The 19493-nt window shown below is 47.3% G+C and overlaps 2 protein-coding genes across 2 annotated transcripts in view; one reads left to right on the top strand and one right to left on the bottom strand.

The window, feature by feature from the left end:
* Positions 1–19493, bottom strand: part of RSPH14 (radial spoke head 14 homolog) — a gene marked incomplete at its 5' end in the record, with an annotated part of 89104 nt that overhangs the window by 13104 nt on the left and 56507 nt on the right. The window lies entirely within an intron of this gene.
* Positions 1–19493, top strand: part of GNAZ (G protein subunit alpha z) — a 64956-nt gene that overhangs the window by 443 nt on the left and 45020 nt on the right. The window contains exon 2 of the mRNA XM_081966771.1: positions 17695–18945. Within this exon, the coding sequence (XP_081822897.1) occupies positions 18223–18945 (723 nt within the window). The 5' untranslated portion in view covers positions 17695–18222. The remainder of the gene's footprint in view (positions 1–17694; positions 18946–19493) is intronic.

Here is a 19493-nt window from a genome sequence, read left to right as displayed (position 1 = left end):
CCGCCCAGCCCTGCGCAGCCCGCCCGGTGGCGGCTCCCTGCGCCTCTGCGGCAGCGCCCGCCGCTCCTGCCGCCCGGGGCCCCCGCCGCAGCGCTCTTCTCGCCGGGGCTGAGTCCCGCCAGTCCCGAGCGTGGCCGGTGGCGCCGCCCGCCAGATCGCCGCTTTGCGAGCAGGGGCGGCGCGCCCGGAGAGGCGCCGGCGTGGTCTCCGCGGGGCGCCTGGTCTGGCGCGGGCGGCGGGAGCCGGAGGGCGCCGGGAGGGGGCAACCTGGAAGGGGCCGAAACTGCCGTGGCGACCGATGCCTCGGCCGGGGCCACGGGAGGTTTTCGGGGCTGAGAGGACATCAGGCTGACTCCGCAGGGCAGAACGGACCGAGGGGGGGGGGCTTCCAGTCTCGGCCCCCGCCGCCTTTCCCAGCGCCCCGAAGGAAGGAGCCCCGGGGCAGCTGCGGAGGAAGGCAGAGATGATGTTGGGCAAAGGCCGGCCCGGCCGGTCAGAATCGGCCAGGCTGGGCGGCTCCTCAAGAGGAGGGAGCGGCTCCGCGGGGCCCGCGGTCAACGCCAGCCCGGTTTTTGAGAAGGGCGATCGCTTTTTCTGCTTTACAGCCCGCATTTCTGCCTTGACTGCTGTGCGTTTAAAGCTCGGCCGTTGTGAGATGCCGGCCCTGGCTTTTTGCTTGGAAGGGCCTAAGGAATAGGTTGGATAGGCAGAGCCGGTGCCCAAGGGCAGCCCACCCGCTTCACCATCTGAGGGGTTGCAGGGGTGGCTCCTGTGTGCCAAAATCCAAATGGAGCAGGCTCTGGGGGCATCTCCAGTTGGAGGTCATCTGCTTGGCAAGGAAACCATGTTGGCTTGCATTTCTTGAGAAATCCAGTGCAAGGATTAGGGCAAGGCCAGGTCTCTCCTAGGCTTGACAGTAGCACCAAACAGGGCATGGGATGAGTTGGGAAGGCCCTGGAGGAGGAGGAGGAAGATGAGGAGGAGTTAAGCAGCATCTCTTGGTGGTAGCATCTGATTTTGAAACCTCCTCCTCATGGTTAGTCCCTCATGGTTAGTCACTCACAGTCTCTTGTTTCAGACTCATTTGAAAGGCCTGGTAGGCAACGGCTGCCCATGGACCACCATACCGTTACGTTACTTGCCTGTTAATAACATCTTGTGTTGATGAATGCTTTTCATTGTATAGAGGCACAAATATAACGTGTGATTCCCTGCACGCTTACTTGGGGGGAAAGCTCTCGAGCCTCCTCATTGGAAATGAATTCTGATAAATATGCAGTGGCTCAGACAGCAATATTTAGTTGAAGTTATAGCTGAATATACTATGGATAAAGCAGATGCATCTGATTGAAAATGATGAGGGACGACAGCTTTAAATCCCGCATACATGCTTAAATCCTTCAGGTTACGTGTGAAATTGTTGAAACATAAAAGAGTAGAAATGATCTGTCCAAGGTTGCGATGGCTTCTTCAAACTACACAGGAAGCTTTATCCCATGTGAGATCCAAAAGCAAATTACGATCCTGGTTATATTTAAAAATTTGAACACTTTGACATAACATATAAGAGCAAATAAAAGATACCTTTCCTGAAAGATACCAAGATAGGGAGAGAAGAACCACCAAATCTTTAACGGCTGAAAAGTGTAAAAAACAAAACAAAATAGAAAGCAAATATCAACAAATTATAATCTGATTTCCCAATGCAATGAATTGCTTTTTCAGAGAATAAACACTTCTGCCTTAGGAGGTTATTACTCAGTTTCCAGTGAGTTGCAATTTCCATTTAGAGCAGGGGTATCAAACTCATGGCCCGTGGGGGGTCCGGCCCTCAGGGGTGCTTAGATCTGGTCCGTGGCGCCACCCTGGAAACAGCAAAGGACCAGCCTGCAGTGCCTCTGCCAGCCAAAATGGGCTCCCAATCTCTGTTTTTGGGTGGACGGCCTCCTCAACCCTCTGCCAGCAAAAATGGAGATTGGGAGCCCATTTTGGCTGGCAGAGGCACTGAGGGCCCCACAGGCACCCCTGACATGAGTGATGTCAAGCTGGCCACACCACCCTGGCTGCCCCCCCCCCAAGGTCAAACACAACGCTGATGTGTCCCTCAATAAAGTTTGACACCCCTGAGGCTTCTAAAAGTAGACCAATAGTGCTTGATGTGCCATATCAGGATCCCAACTCTCAAAATAGACAATAATGAATCTCTGAAAAACCTTAAGATTTGGTCTACTAACTTAAAGAAACAGTACACAATCCATAGTGCTAAAGTGGGAGGGCTGTCAGAGTTGAGAACAGAGTCTACCTGCCACTCTGCCAACAGCAGGCAGACCAGAAACCTGGGGTGTCGTGCAAGTCTTCCTCTTCAGTCTCCAAGCAAAAAATAGGGAAATGGCAAGTTTTAAACTGGTGCAAACCACTTCTCAGTGAAGGGCCTGCAGGCATGGGGCACTAAGGATGAAGGGCTAGAGTAGGCAAGGTTATGCCTGCACACTATTGCCTGTAGATTAGCATCAACATGCTTCCAATTTGTGGAGGTGGCCCTCGTGTGAGGTCTTCTGTGCTTCGGGTTGGATTTGTAGATGGCTGATTGTTATGGAAAGTAGGGATTCCTCCTTAGGGTAGTCCAAGAGGAGAGCCTGCATGCATGAGACATCAAGGGCTGGAGGGACAGAGTAGGCAATTACCCTACTCTGGATTCCTAACTGGCTGACCAACCGCACTCAACATGTAGTGCTCAATGGAACTGCATCTACATGGAGGGAGGGATGCAGAACCCCAGGGCTCTGTTTTAGGCCCAGTGCTCTTCAGCATCTTTATTAATTATTTGGATGGGGGGATAGATGGAGAACTCATCAAATTTGCAGATGACACCAAGCTAGCAGGAATAGCCAACACTCCAGAAGATAGGCTTAAGATACAGAAGGATCTTGACAGACTTTGTTGGATGGGCGCTATCTAACAAAATGAAATTCAAGGGTGAAAAAAATAAGGTTTTACATTTAGGCAAGAAAAAACAAATGCACAGGTACAGTATATGTGGTACCTCGCTCAATAGTAGTAACTGTGAGAGGAATCTTGGAGTCCAGTGGACAATCATTTAAATATGAGTCAGCTGGGTGCTGCAAGCTGCCAAAAATCCAACACAGTTCTAGGCTGCATAAACATAGAATCAAGATTAGGTGAAGTTATAATACCACTTTATAAGGCCTTGGTAAGGCCACACTCGGAATGCTGCATCCAGTTGTGGTTACCATGATGTAAAAAAGAGATTCTAGAAAGAGTGCAAGACGAGCAACAAAGATGATTGGGGGGCTGGAGGCTAAAACATATTAAAAAAAACGGTTGCTAGAATTGTTGCTAGTTTAATGAAAAAAAGGACTAGGGGTGATATGATAGCAGTGTTCCAATATTTGAAAGGCTGCCACAAAGAAGAGGGAGTCAAGCTATTCTCCAAAGCACCTGAAGGCAGGACAAGAAGCAACAGGTGGAAAGGCATTAAGGAGAGAAGCAACCTAGAACTAAGGAGACATTTCCTGACAGAACAATTAATCAGTGAAACAATTTGGCTCCAGAAGTTGTGTTTGCTCCAGCACTTGTAGCTTTTAAGAAGAAGTTGGACAGCCATTTGTCTGAAGTGGTGTAGGGCTCCCTGCCTAAGCAGGGAGTCGGACTAGAAGACCTCCAAGGTCCCTTCCAACTCTGTTATTCTATTCTGTTCCATTTCTACTCTCATTCTTGGCCTCTGCTTGTGTGCCATTGTCTGTCGGTTAGCATCAACGTAATTCCAACTAACAGGTTGGTTTTGCAGATGGTCGATTGTTATGGAAGGTATGGATTCCTGCTTAGGGCAGTCCATACTCATCCTAATACATGATGAGAAACTGAGCTGCAGGGGTTTTAGCCAGTTAGGCAAAGTGGCATCGCAGGTCAGGAGGTGGATGACTTTGGGGCATCAAACTGAACAGTGTGAACTTCCCTTTGGAGTCTGCCCATCCTTTGCCCATCCTTAGCTCTGTGAGAGAATGTAAAAAATGCCAGCCGGCTATCAAGCTGCTTTATTTTCTGCAGAAAACTCAACTGCTCTTTGTTCCTCTTTCATTCTTGTAATCTAGCCAGGTAAAAGCCATGCGACAGAGCTTTAATTTAAATATGCATTTGCGTCACTGACAGTCTCTCTCCAAAGGATTCTACTTGCACAAATTGTTTTAATTCTGCAGCTCTGGGACAGACGGCATTTTACATGTATGCAGGGGGCCCCATGCAGAATGCAAGCGAGGCTCAGCTGTCTCTGCCTAAGAATGGCCCCAGTCACGACACCAATAATAGAGAATAGGTACAACTAAGGCTGAAATGGGGGATTCTTGGTACCCTCTGAGTTTGGTTGCTTTTTTTGTGGACCTTTCATGGCGCAACTAGGTAACATCATCAGTACACACCCCACCCCCTTCTAGCCCTGATGATGTTGTCTAGTTGGGTCATGAAATGTCTGCAAGAAAACAATCAAGCTCAGAGAGTCCCAAGGATCCCACAGAGACGATGAAAGGTGCCCTCCTTCCTGGGCTGGCTTTGTGCCACTCTGGAGTGATGCCACTTGCCCAACCCAGCTATGAAGAGGAAAGTGGCTTATTTGCTTTACCCAGAAACTCTTCTGACCAAACCCTGCCCCAGAGCTCAGTCTCCTTTTCTACCCTTGGCCCACTTGGCATCCAGTAATTAATTGTGGGCCTTCAGAGATTTTCTCTGAATCTGGCTGAAGTGACCTCGTCTGATTTTGGAAAGTTTAAAGTAGGTGTAGGACAACCCAAAGTTATTCTGGCCTGTGGGGCGGGCACTCTTAATGGCTGGGTGTTTTAAAAGGCAGCTGGTGACCCAGGTGCCTCCTGCTGTTCCTCTCATCTCCTAGCAGAGAGGTAGTAGCTCTTCGGGCGCCATTTATAGCCGAATGAGAGAGCTGGGTGCAAAGCTCCCCCCCACCTTCCATAAGGCAACCCTGAATCACAAGAAGGCAGCCTGTAATTAAACAGTTCTAATCCAGCTTCTCCAGGACTTGAAATGATATTTACTGTTCAAAATGGGGTTTCTTTCTGGGAAACAGATAGTCTTAACATCTGTAACTTATTAACAGAAGTTCTTTCACCTGCCTTTTTTATTCCAAATGCTACAGAACCAGCCGGGGATAATTTCCCTGGGATATGAATGGGTAATTTTGTCTACCTGTTCCTGAAACCATGGTTTAAGTTAATTATTTAATTATTACTATATTTGTAGACTGCCAGATTGAATGGGCTCGCGGTGGTTTACTGTACAAATAAAAATGGAAAATTATTGTGCAAAGCTTCTTGCAGCCCAGTTTTGCACATTAACTTGGCAGCGAGTCCTTCTAAATTAGGTAGGGATTTCGGCTGAATAAGGCTATGTTTAGAAGTGTGGCTTTCCTCGGCAATGGGTTAGCCAAATTCTGAACAACCGTTCCCTTTGCTCCAATCATCTCAATTCCAGGCTGAAGGAAAGGTAACAGAATGGCAGAGTTGAAAGGGACCTTGCGGTCTTCTAGTTCAACCTCCTCCTCAGGCAGGGGACCCTTGGCCATTCCATTGAAGTGGCTGTCCAGTCTCGTCTTAGAAACCTCCAAGGATGGTGCTTCTTTGGAGCCGTGGGTCAGGTTGTGTGGCTGGGGAGCTTGGTGGAGCTTCGCTCCTGAAGTGGTTGGCATAGGTGCCCTGCGGGAAGCCTTTCCGGCCTCTGCCTGGGAGGAAGAAGAAGAAGGCCTGGTAGCAGCCCCCCCCCCCCTGCTTGGGAGGACCACCTTGTGAAGCAGGTCTGTCCTCTGTCCTTAAGGCTGCAGGGACAGAAGGCAGCCTTGGGGCCCCACAGGGCCTGCAGAACAGGGGCCCTGAGCCTGGGGTTTCAGTTTGCTGGCTTGCATCCCTTCCCCCCCCCCCCCCCAAGGCAATTTGCACAGAATTTTGGAATGGGTGACTTGAGATGCTGAATGTTTGTGTGAATGTGGGCCCTTTGGGCAGAACAAAGTACAGCTGAAAGAGCTGCCTGAGAAACGGCCTTGGCTGGACTGGCCCCACGTGGACATTTGCTTATTCAGGGTGACCAGTTTCTGGCTTTAAGGAAGATGAACTGGAGCTCCCTTTCAGACAGAAATCTCTGGATCTGCTGCCTGCCTGTCCCTTCAGGTTACCTAGAAAGTGGGTCTAAAATTGATTCATCACAGCAATGTTTTATCACAGAGAAAAATCAAATTAACATTGGAGGTAGGAAAGGCAGTGGAGTGTAACATTGCACTTTTGTTGCGCCTTGAAAATGGCAAACAAAGATGTTTTGAATGGGGGGGGGGAGCAGATAGAGCAAAGATAAGCAGTTTTATTTTTACAAGGTGGGAGATAAGAATGTGATTGCAAATTAGGTTCCCTAAGCAGCGCTTTTGGAAATGTTTGCATATTTAAACTTACTCCATTTGGAAACTGTTATCTGTTAGGCCCAAGAAATCAGAGAAGTGGAAGGGGCTGAATTATAGTTGCAGACTTGGAGTTTGTAGACAGTAATAAAACTTTTGCATCCTCGTTGAGAATTTCTTTAGCAGATCCAGCTGAATCTGGATCAATGATTTGAACCACAAATCATTGCAAATTTATTCCTCTAATTCCACGAGAACTTTCTTTATGTATGTTTCTCATACAGGATTGTTTCCTATTTGGTATTATATATCAACGATCTTTTATCAATCTTTTACTCTCATCAGTTCAAATTGTTTTGTTATTTTTCAAAAATGACTAACAGAAAGCAAAATACTTTTCTAAGATAGGAAAATACCAACAGGATTCCTTAGTTTGTTTTCCACAATTCTGACCAAGAGATGCAAGCTCTGAAAAGTAATTTTTCTAAATTATTTCAATAAACACAACAGGAAATTCAAGTAAATTTCAGTATTTTCCAGAAATATATAGTTGACAGATATTATAGACTTACAAGTTGAATTTCAGAAGGAAGTTTAAAGGATGAAAATTCAGAGGAATCTTTACGCAAAGATCTCTCCAGGCAAAAGTAAACAAAATGGAAGCCAAGTTAGAATTTCTAGAAACCAAGCTGTGTAAAAACAATCTGAAACTTAGGCACGCATCAGGAGAATTTGGTAAGGAAGCTCTAGAAAGCTATTTAATATGAATGAATTTTTGAAAGTTCTAAAAATTGATAGGATAAATTGTGGGATAGTATGATGAAATCAACTGCTACATGACCTATTTGTAAAACAGCAAAATTATCTCTCCTCAAAACAAAACAAAAAATACTGGACTTAAATAGAACAAAATGAAGAGATCCTAGATCAAATACTGTATATGGAGAAAATGAAGTATTTTTCTGAAGAGAGTTTTTTTCCAGGCTAACTTAATTTCTGAAACTTCACTCCAGTGTGGTAGGCAAATAAAGTACTTGTGAGAAATTGTTGTTCTCTCTTGCAGTCAGAAAGCCATGGAAAGAAGCCTTGTTAGGCCACAGCTTTAGACGTGGAGTTGAGCCATATCTGAAACTTGTGGTTTAACATTTATATCTAAATTTAACTTGACGTCTGAATGTTAGCTGTAACTTTTTTCTTCCTCTTACAGATTCTGATTGGGTTAACTCAAGTTTCTTGAATGCATCTGAGATTTATTGACTAACACCCCCATCCCTTATTTTTTGGCTGAATTACTGATTTTGGCCTTGGGATGTTATGACCTGATCTGCTAGTAGAGGGTATTAACACCAGTCCATTGCCATGCAGATCAGTCTCTGATTGCCTTCCAGCTCAGGAAAATAAGGCAATGAACCCATCCTAGGCTATGAGTGATCCCTGTGGATCTCCAGAAGGACACTTTCCTGAGAATCTGGTGGGGGGCTTGGCTGTGTCACAGTCTGGATTGAGTCCTGAATCGCCCCATCTGGCTTCTCCTGTGCCAACTTTGGTTTCCAGAGGAGCTCCGTGAGATGAACTGCCTGATGGGTTGATGGAGGAAGACTAGATGAGTCTGATAAGACCTGATATTTGGGACCACACCATGGTGATAGGGGTGATAAAACCTAAACATTTCTCCACCCTTATGGTACCCAGAGGTTACCTGGCAGCCCATTTTACAGAGGCCCGCTCCCTGCTTAGGTAAACGGGGGGTCCTCTGCAGAGCTGCTATGAGGACCATTCTAGCCAGCCGTTATTTGGTGATGCTATGCGTTGCCAGGGTCAATGTGCAGCTGGGGAGCATCTAAGTCAGGGCTGTCAAACTTGCGGCCCGCAGGCCGGATGCATCCCTTGCTGGCCCCGCCCCCACCCAGTTCAATGAAGGGGAAAGAAGCCCCAATACGACGTCACGTGACACTGGGTGACGATGCGAGTTTGACACCCCTGATCTAAGTCAAATATCTATTTTTTTAAAAAACCCTTTTATAATTACTGTTCCTTTCTTTGTTATTGTTTTTTGCTTTACTATTTTAAACTTTGCATTAGTATTTTGTATCTTCTCTTTGACAATTCCAACACTTGGCTTGTAAGGATAAATACGTCAAAGTAGAAAAGCAAAGTGGCGGCCTTTGTCCCTGTTGCTGGGGGATCTTCATGAGGTTGGGCCAGATGCCGCTGCTCTGACCTCTTGCTGTTAGTTGCAAAGTCGTGTCCGACCCATTGCGACCGCATGGACCACGTTCCTCCAGGCCTCCCTGTCCTCTGCCATCCTCTGGAGTCCATTCAAGCTCAGGCCGACTGCTTCTTCGGTGACTCCATCCAGCCCCCTCCTTCTCTGCCGTCCCCTTCTTCGTCTCTTGCCCTCCATCGTTCCCAGCATGAGGCTCTTCTCCAGGGAGTCCTTCTTCCTTCTCATTAGGTGGCCAAAGTTCTGACCTAGGCTACACCAAATCATGAAATAGACTCCTTGTCCCGAAAGAAACCCTTTTTAATTGGCTAGTCTGAATTTCTAGCTTTCCCACACAGAAAAGTCCTGGCAATAAGCCTTTCAAGGGTGAACTGCAACAACAGACCTTATCAGTCCTTGGATAGTTGCCAGGCTGAGAGCTTCCAGGCGCAGTGCTGTACAATGAAGTACTTGGCAAGGAGTCTCTGTGAGGCACAGACTCCGATCAGCAAATCTTCACAATCTTAAACAAACAAACTGTCTCCTGCAAACACCCCTCCCCTTTTGCTCTTATTTAATCCCTGTGGGAGGGGCCATTCAGCATCCACTTGTGCCTTTACTCACGAGTCGACCCCTACCCCTTCTGACAGCTCTGCGCACATCAGGAATAGGCTCCAGCTGTTCTTCTGCCCCACTTATCTCCAATCCCGAAGGAAGCTGTCAGAGGGCCCTCTCGCCCTCTCTGCCTCTGACGCAGAGCCCGCATCAGAGCTGGCCCAGGTTCCTCCCCAGCCTCCTCACTGTCCGAGTCTGCCGCCCGCTCTGCTGGCTGCTGGTGGGCCACAATAGCAGCCTGGAGTTGTAAGAAGTAACACTCCTGTTACACACAGAATCTGGCTCCTCTTTCTTTCACAAAACTCACACCTTAGGGTGAAATGACAATTCTGGGTCTGGGTGGGAGGATTTGGAGGAGCTAACTGCTGATAGGTCCGATTCCTCAGGAGGATCCAGCTGAGTGCCCTACTTTGAGAGGAAGGTGGCATGACACCAGCTTGGTACCCAGGCTATATTTAAACACGTATCTGTGTGTTTCTAGCTAGCGAAGAAGGTACCTTATATATTATTCTATGTGAAGTGTTTGCTGCTGGAAATGGGAAGTAAAATATGAATTCTTCACACCTGGGAAAAGCTGGCATTTTTGTAAGGCAGAACAGATTCTCTCTCTCTCTTTCTCTCTTTCTCTCTCTCTCTCTCTCTCCCCATCCATCCATCCATCCATCCATCCATGCCTAACTACTTACCTATCATCTATCTATCTCAGTGGTTGTCAACCTTCCTAATGCCGCGACCCTTTAATATAGTTCCTCATGTTGTGGTGACCCCCAACCATAAAATTATTTTCGTTGCTACTTCATAACTGTAATTTTGCTGCTGTTATGAATCGTAATGTAAATATCTGATATGCAGGATGTATTTTCATTATTACAAATTGAACATAATTAAAGCATAGTGATTAATCTATCAATCTTGGTTTGGGAGAAGATCAGCCAAGCTGGGATTTTCCAGGATAAAACAACCTCTCTGCCTGCCTCCAGCAGCAGTTCATGGTTTACATGAGTTTCACTTTATTGTTTACTTTTTTTACATTCCGTTCCCCCCACCCACCCACCCAGTTTTCTTTCTTTCTTTTTCTTTCTTTCCATTCCCCCTTTCTTTTCTTCTTTCTTCCATTCCCCCCTCCCTTTTCTTCTTTCTTTCTATTCCTCCCTCCCTTTTCTTCTTTCTTTCTTTCCATTCCTCCCTCCCTTTTCTTCTTTCTTTCTTTCTTTCTTTCTTTCTTTCTTTCTTTCTTTCTTTCTTTCCATTCTTCCCTCCCTTACACTCCCTTACACTTACATGTACAATTAAAACATAAAAAGACATTGAAAGCAAGGACACGTGGGGAGGGAAGGGGCAGAGGTAGAGGGGAGGTTGGATCTGTTGTTACTCGATCAACCACTTCTATTGCACTGATCCCCCACTGGTGCCCCAAGCACAGCCACATCTTTAGGCCTTACAAAAAGATAGTAGGGTTGGGGCCAACCTCAAATCGCGGCACAATGTTCCAGAGGGCAGGCGCCACAGCAGAGAAGGCCCTCCTCCTGGACCCCATTGGCTGGAATAATGGGGCTGATGGGACCTGCACAGCAGGGCTCCTCTGCTGGCACAAGTGGGACTGGCCAATCCCAGTGGGGTGAGACAGTCCCAGAAGGGATGACGCTTCCCCTGCTTTGCAGAGCAGAAAACCTTTTCTGTAAGAGTTCCTCTTCTATCAATCAGATTCACCCCTTCCCTTAAGATCGTCTCCAAATGTGTTGTTTTTTTTTAAAATTCTCAAAGACCTTCAGGGAATAGGACTATTGTTTGAGCAAGATAACTGCAGCTGTTTGTTTTACAGGCATTTAAAAAAAACTTTTTATTCCACCTTTATTCCTTTTATAAATAACTCAAGGCAGTGAACATATCCAATATATCTTCATTCTCCTATTTTCCTCACAAAAAGAACCCTGCAAGGTGGATTCGCTGAGAGCGATTGGCCCAAAGCTGGCTTTCAGGACTAAGATGGAACTAGAATTCACTGTCTTCTGATTTTTGTTTTTTTATTATCTTGTGGGGCTGCATTGCTAGTGAGTTGGAAAGGCCTAAGGGAATCTGCTCCAAGTCAAGCTATCTTTTGCAACTGATGGATGGGGATTATTGTTCAAGTGGTGCTCCAGCTGTTTTGGGAGTGCCCCTAAGACAGGGGTGTCCAAACTTGGCAACTTTAAGACTTGTGGACTTCAACTCCCAGAATTCCCCAGCCAGCTGGCTGGGGAATTCTGGGAGTTGAAGTCCACAAGTCTTAAAGTTGCCAAGTTTGGACACCCCTGCCCTAAGACACCTATTAGTTCTACTTCTCCTTTCCCCCAATTCTTTTTCTTTTGTTCTGCCATCTCCAGGCACTGCTATGCCCACCACTATCCAGACTTCTTTGTCTTTCTGATCAACAATTGTTACATCTGAGATGTTATGTAGCAGGTACCTGTCTGTTTGAATTCTAAGGTCCCAGAGCACTTCAACTTCTTCATTTTCTATGACTTTTCTATTTTATGGTCCCACCAGTTTTCGCTTGCAAGCAAACGGCATTTCTTGCAGATCTTCCAACGCACCACGGTTGCCACTTTGCGATGCCGTTGCTTGTAGTCAGTCTGGGCAATCTTCTTGCAGCAGCTAACCAGGTGGTCCACTGTTTCTTTAGCTTCTTTGCAGAGGCATCACTTCTACCTGTTGCTTTCTTCTCAATTCGGGCTTTCCATGTGTTTGTTCTCATGGCTTGGTCTTGGGTAGCCAGAATTAGCCCCTCTGTCTCTTTCTTCATCTTTCCTGCTCTTAGCTATTGTCAGGTCCTGTTATCTGCTTTGTTTGCTGTTTTTACTGCACTGACATACTGGTATTTTGCCATGCCATTTCTCATTTCCATTATTTATCTAGTCTTTCATATGTAGGCAGTTTGGTTTCTCCACTACTTAGTAAACTTTCCTGGTATACTAGCTTTAGTATGACATACTTGCAACTTTCCACACACCCCTGTTTTCCTTGGTAAGTAGAGGCTGTCAACGTTGCTGCATTGATAAAGGGCATGGTTCATTTCCATTATTTTTCTGGTCTTCCTATCCAAGCCTTTTAGTTCTGCTTGAGTCCAGTCCACTCTTCCAGCTGTGTATTTAATGACTGGAATTGCTCATCTGTTAATTGCCTTAGTGGCATTTCCTCCACTGAGTTTGGACTGAAGGTCTTCATTTTCACTTTTAACCTTCTTGTTGACTTCAGTGAGCTTGATGAAATCAGCTTGAAGGATACCCAGATATTTGCAATGATTGTCTTCATGCAGACTCTTGATGTTATGTCCATAGAACATCTTGATTCCTTCAGTTTTTCACTCCTTTTCTCTTTATTGTTAACTACTTACACACTTAACGATGCATATGAAACTGTCCGCTCTGAGGGGGTCCTTGGTCTTCTCTGAGCTTGGTAGTTTTCTTGCAGACATGTCATTACCAAATTTTTAAATCAGTGCTAGTGTTCATACACAGAGTGAATATTCACTACTTAGAGTCACTTGTGATTGAAGTGATATAAAAGATTGATTCATCATGAATAAATAAATAGAGCAATTACTGATCCTATGAAGTGCCTGCCACTGGAGCATAGGTTCTGAGCACATTCTGCTTACTTCAATGTCTTGAAAGTAAAAGGACGGAGTAACTAATGTTGCTCCTCCAGATGAAAGACCCTGCTGGGACCCTTCCTGAGGCCCCTCGAGGGAACTGGAGAGCCCAACAAGTGAAGGCAAGCGCAGGCCCTGCCCCTCAAGGGGGGATTCTGGAAGCTTTGGTGAGGGTCTCGAGCACTTCGCTAAGCTTATTCTGCATCGTGCAGGGAATGTACGTTGCAGAAATGAGAAAACAATGCTGTTTGGGAATAGGGCAGATGGAGAGGAACTTGACCGTACGTGACCTGGCTATAGTCCTTCCTAACCTCCTTCCCCCATGCCCAGGTATCCTGCCCAGAGCCTTACACAGGACTTTCTTTAAAAACTACTCAGAAATTGCACCTGACCTGAAATATAGTGGCCTGATGTGCTGCTTCTTGATGACGGGGCTGATGCTGGGGAATTATTCTCTGAGGAGGAATGCCTTACTGGGCTGCCCCCGCCTAGAAATGTTCGGGGTGGTGGGGGTGGTGTCATTAAAAACTGTAGCTTCAGGTGATGGTTGCCTGCTGCACCAACACTTACTGTGCTTTCTATTTCTTCCTTTTCTTTCTTGTTTGGCTATTTTTAGGATGTAGTCATTTCTTTCTTGTTTTAATGTTTTATTTCTTATAAGCCTTTGGAAGCTTTGCAGGACATACATTCAATAAATAAATAAGCAAACAACATAAAAAAAGTATCTTCCAGGGATTATTTTGTTTTTCTTTGAAGCTAATAATTTGTAAAAGTTATATTTATTCGTAATCTTAGGTTTAGCAAACATCTTTTAAATGAACGTAGCAATAGGATTTAGACTTATCTACTGCCCCAAAGGGATTCACAGCACTTTCTGAGTGGTTTACAATGTCAGCATTTTGCCCCCAACAATCTGGGGCTTCATTTTGCTGCCCTTGGAAGGATGCAAAGCTGAGTCAACTTTGAGCTGGTTAGGATTGAACTCCAGGCAGTGGGCAGAGTCAGCCTGCAATGCTGAATTCTAACCACTGTGCCACCAAGGATCTTTGCAGAATCTTTCTCTGTTGGTTTTCAATATTGGGAAGTGGTTCAAAGATAAAACATAGCATAATAGGGTAGGAAAGGGCCTTGGAGGTCTTCTAGTCCAACCCCCTGCTTAAGCAAGAGACCCTACATCATTACAGACAAATGGCTGTCCAGTCTCTTAAAGATCTCCAGTGATGGAGGACCTATAACTTTTAGAGGCAAACTGTTCCACTGGCTACAGCTGTCAGGATTTCTCTCCTTGTTTCTAGGCTGGATCTCTCCTTGAATAAGTTTCATCTAGTCCTGCCCTCAAGAGAGATTCAACCTAGAAATAAGAAGACATTTTCTGTCAGTGAAAACAATCCATCCATGGAACAGAAGTTGCCTTCAGAAGGCGTGGGAGCTTCAGCACTGGAAGCCTGGAGATGGGGGACCCCTGCTGTATGTGGCAATAGTGATAGATCAGCCTGAACGTCTGTGCTTCAGGTGACCAAGTCTAATGTTTTCAGTGCAGTGATTCCAAATACAAGTCATCAATAATCCTTGACTTACGACCACAATTGAGCCTAAAATTTCTGTTCTTAAGTGAGATATTTGTTAAGTAAAATTTGCTCCATTTTACGACCTTCCTTGCCACAGTTGTTAAGTGAATCACTGCAGGTGATAAGTTAGTAACCTGATTGTTGAATGAATCTGGCTTCCCCATTGAATTTGCCGGTCAGAAGGTCACAAAAGGGGATCTCGTGACTCCAGGATACTGCAACCGTCATAAGTATGAACAACTTGCCAAGTGAATGACTGGTCACTAAATGAACTGTTGTAAGTGGGTGGGTGTGAAAATGGGGTTGATGTGAATTAAATCTATTTGTAGTTTTATTCCCGTATATTCGGGGGGGGGGCATTTTAGTAGGGGCACTGGTCCACGCCCAAAGATCTCAGGGGCTGCAAGGAAGGCCATTTTGAGCCCCCTGGTTTTAACCAGGATTTATTAAATGGCATTATTCATACTTTGCCATTAACTACAAGCCAGGATTTATAACATACATGTGGGGGTGGGGGTGGGGGTGTTTCACGCATGATGGCGGATGGTGCAGTGCTGGCAGCTTTGGTTCTTCACTTCAGAAAGGGGGCAAAGAGGACCTGGCTGACCACAGATCAGTGTCACCGTGGCACCAATGCCAGCAGGAACGCTGGCAGGGATCATTGAGGCCTATTCTATTAGTAGTAGAATCGGTGTAGTTGACCGTGGGAATGAGCTCAGGAAACATCTGGCAGATTCTCCCGGAGACTCTGGCAGAGCAAAAGACAAAGCACGGACTGGAAAGGACTCCCCTTGGAAGGGCACGGAGACAGGGGCACTCAGCATGCCCAGGGCTCTGGGTCAGGCTGGAGGAAACGGGGTGTGGGATGCAACTAGGCTCCCTTCTGGGCGCTTTGATGCTCACCGTCTAGTGAGGGATGCAGGGTCAGTTTGGTGACAAACTGACCCTCCATCCCTCACTAGAGGGCACCCAGCCAGGAATGCGGTTGGGTGGGTGGAACTGTGAGTTCTAGTCCTGCCTTAGCCACAAAGCCAGCTGGGTGACCTTGGGCCAGTCTCTCTCTTAGGAAGAAGGAAATGGCAAACCGCTTCCAAAAAACCTTGCCAAGAAAACTGCAGGGATTTGCCTGGATAGTTGCCAGGAGTCAACACTTAGAAAATATTGCAGGAATTGCTGCTGACACGAAGATAGACGTAGCACAATCCTCTAGGATGGTATAAATATTCAGGAGGGTCTGGAGAAGCACAAACAATGGAAGAGATTGGCAAGACACACTCAACAGGCTTAGAGGGAGAGTCCTTCAGCTGGCTGGCAATAACCACAGAGGTGAATCCAGGCTGAGGGAGCCATCTTGGCAGCAATCCAGGGTGAATCACCTGGGCGACACAGCCCCAGGGATAACCCCCGTAGTCCTGGTTCCCTTCCAAGCCCATTAGTCTATGATTCTGTTCTAAGATCAAGGGAAGTCCTAGTTCTTCTCTGCTCTGCCTTGGTCGGACTGTACTTCGTATGCTGTGCACAGTTCGCTTGTGGAGGAACACTCTCCCCACTGGAGGGTATCCAGAAGAGACCCCCAAAATGATACAGGAACCGGAAGGAGAGAAAGGACGAGGAAACACAGTTGGAGGCATTCCATAGGTGTCATTGGGAGAAGACCAATAGTGGCCTTGAGCAGAGCAGCAAGTTCTTGCAGAATAGTGGATGATGGATTTAAGCTACACAGAAGTAGATTTTGGTTTCAGATTTATTTTCAGAAAAAATTCCTACCTGAGCTGTTCAATATGGAACAGGTGTGTGGGTGTGTAATGGACTGTGTGGGTGATCTTGGGGAGGGGAAGAGGAGCAGCCTAGGAAGCAACCAGGCAAGAGAGAGAGAGAGAGGGAGGGAGGGAGGGAGGGAGGGAGAGAGTCCCCAGGAGCTAAACAGACAGAGAAAGAAAACTTAGACATGGATCTGCACGAATGGATCAAGCACTTTTGTGGCGGAGGGAAGTTTGTATCTTCCGAATTGCAAGATCTTCTTCATGTAATCTTACAGTAAAGTATGTAGCCTTAGCTCACCTGGGAGGGTTTCCTGCCTGCTTTAGCCAGGAGGGCTGACAAAAGGTGATGATGCCTTTTTGACGGAGGGCTTTAAAGGGGCGCTGGGTGGCCCTTTGTTGGGCATGCTGGAGGGGATGCTGGAGGAATGGGTTGGGTGGCCTTCCAAGTTAAAATCTTTACATTCTGTAGTTTGATCTTGCTAAATCCCAACCAAGTGTATGGCGTAGTTCCTGTCATATACAAACAGCCCCCCCCCCCAATTGATTCAACCTTAATTTTTTCACTCCTATTCCATGGAGTTTGAAATCGGCTCATTAATTTTGTGAAATTGGTTGGCGTGCAGAGGCAGCCGCCCCTCCCTAAGAGGGAGACGGGCATCAGCCCCCATGTCTCCATAAGGAGTGGTGGTGGCGCAGTGGTTAGAATGCAGTATTGCAGGCTGGCTCTGCCCACAGCTTGGAGTCTGATCCTGACGGGGCTCAGGATTGACTCGGCCTACCATCCTTCTGAGGTGGGTAAAATGAGGAGCCAGATTGTTGGGCCCCCCATGCTGACTCTGTCAACTGCTTAGAGAGGGCTTTAAATGACTATGGGATGGTACCGAAGTCTTAAGAGCTGTGGTGGCCCAGGGGCTATTTCTGCTGGCTGCCAGGCCTTTCACAGAGCTTAAGATCTTCTTCTTTAAAAGCCACAATCTCCTGCTCCTCACATTCGCCCACTCTAGCAGAGATCCTGGTTGCATTGTCCTTGCCTAGTTTTTACATGGTGGAAGAAGCATCAGGACCATGAGGATTTGTCTCTTGGCCAGCTTGTCACAGAGCCCGATGCTATAAACCATAGATTTATCAATGCCAATCGGTGATTCGTAAATGCCAAAAATGCAGAAAAGCCCAAATATTAAGAACGCTCTGCTTATGCCTAAGGGCGCTCTTGGCCAGTCAGAAGCATTCAACTTCCACCTCTTCCCCTGTCTGCTCTCCTCTTGGAGAAAAGCTGGTCAGGAGAGAAGGGGGTCATGAATAATAACGTATCTGCTTTGCCCTCAATGGGAAGATCAGGCTGGCAAGGCCTGCTGGGCTAAGCACAGATTCCCAGCATGCATGCTCTTCTCCTCACTTGGCTTTCCCACAATTTCCATTTTGGCTGCGGGATGAGGGGAATAAGGTCTGTAGGAACACAAAAAGAGCCAGCAATTGAGTTTATTTATTTTGCCTTCCTTTTGCAGGTGGGGAGGACTGAGTCCTGTGCTCAGACGTGATGCCGTCCCCAAACAATTGCTCGGGAAGCCAAATGCCTGCAGCCCCTTGGTTCCCCAGGGCTCCTTCTGCACCTGAGGGTCACTTGCAGGAGCAGCTGGACCATCCATAGCTGGCCGAAGCTTCCCCGGCCGACCTACAGAAGATTCCTTGGGTGCAGAAGAGGATGACAGAGCCATGCAGGGGGACAAGGGCAGCCCAAGGAGAAAAAGCGATCTGACTCTTTTGTAGGAAAGAGAAACTCCCTTATTGGAATGTGCAACTGTTTATTTTCCCCAAGCGAGAGGACCTTGAGATCCGCCACGACGGTGGCCAGTAATTGCTGGTGACGCATTCGAATTCCGTACCCCTGCTGCGAGAGACTGAGCTGCTGGTGGTGGGGCGTTTTGGAGGAACGTTGTCAGCCGCCACCCGGTTGTCCGTCCCTTGAGACCCAATTCCCGGAGCTCCTTTTTCGAGAGTCTCAGGTGGCCTCTCCTGCTCACCTCCGCTGTACCATGGGATGTCGGCAAAGTTCAGAGGAGAAAGAGGCAGCGCGGCGGTCCCGAAGAATTGACCGCCACCTGCGCTCTGAGAGTCAGCGGCAGCGGCGGGAAATCAAGCTCCTTCTTCTGGGCACCAGCAACTCCGGCAAAAGTACCATTGTCAAACAAATGAAGATCATTCACAGCGGTGGCTTTAATTTGGAAGCTTGCAAGGAGTACAAGCCCTTGATCATTTACAACGCCATTGACTCTCTCACCCGCATCATCCGCGCGCTGGCATCCCTGAAGATCGAGTTCCACAACCCTGACCGCGCCTATGATGCCGTGCAGCTCTTTGCCTTGACGGGCCCCGCGGAGAGCAAAGGGGAGATCACGCCAGAGCTGTTGGGGGTCATGAAGAGGCTCTGGGCCGACTCCGGGGTGCAGGAGTGCTTCCGCCGGTCCAACGAGTACCACCTGGAGGACAATGCCGCCTACTACCTGAACGACCTGGACAGGATTGCTGCCTTGGACTACATCCCCACCGTGGAGGACATTTTGCGCTCCCGGGACATGACCACGGGGATTGTAGAGAACAAGTTTACGTTCAAAGAGCTGACTTTCAAAATGGTGGATGTGGGTGGGCAGAGGTCCGAGCGCAAAAAGTGGATCCATTGTTTTGAGGGGGTTACAGCAATAATTTTCTGTGTGGAGCTGAGTGGATATGACTTGAAGCTGTATGAAGATAACCAAACCGTAAGTGTTCCTGAGTCTTTTCTTGATCCTCCTTGACGGCCTCCTTAGGGGGCTTCTGGGAGAGTTTATTCTGTTTATTCTGAATGCCAGTCAGTGCTGGATAGTTTCTAAAGCCACAGCATGGCTCCCTGGGCTCGCCTCCTGCTGCATTTGGAGAAGAGCTTCACCTTCGCTCTAGTTTTGTCAGTCAAGATGACTTACTTAGATGAAAGATAGTCAATTTAATAATAAAGATGCTGCTAAAGGCAAGCCAAGGGCAGCAGGGGAAGGGGTGAAGGGGGCTGCACGGATGTTGAGGGGAATGTATGGATGGGGAAGGCTGTTCTGCCCAAGGAAGCTCTCCCTGCAAAAGGGGCGCAGAAGGAATTAGCAGAGGGTCCCCAGGGATGAAGAGGCTCGGCCCTGCAGGTGCCAACTAGCAAGCCTAGGCATTGCGTGGCAGGGAAAGCCAAAAACTCCATGGGCCTTATTACAGAAGAGACACCAGCAACCTCTTGGTGTTTGTAATCGATCAGACTTTTCCTTCTTACCACTAGAATGGAAGAACA

The sequence above is a fragment of the Natrix helvetica genome, assembly GCF_964273705.1.
Source record: "Natrix helvetica genome assembly, chromosome: 14".
NCBI classification, from domain to species: domain Eukaryota; kingdom Metazoa; phylum Chordata; class Lepidosauria; order Squamata; family Natricidae; genus Natrix; species Natrix helvetica.
The sequence above is the reverse complement of the archived record's forward strand: the minus strand, read 5'-3'. Positions and strand labels throughout refer to the sequence as shown.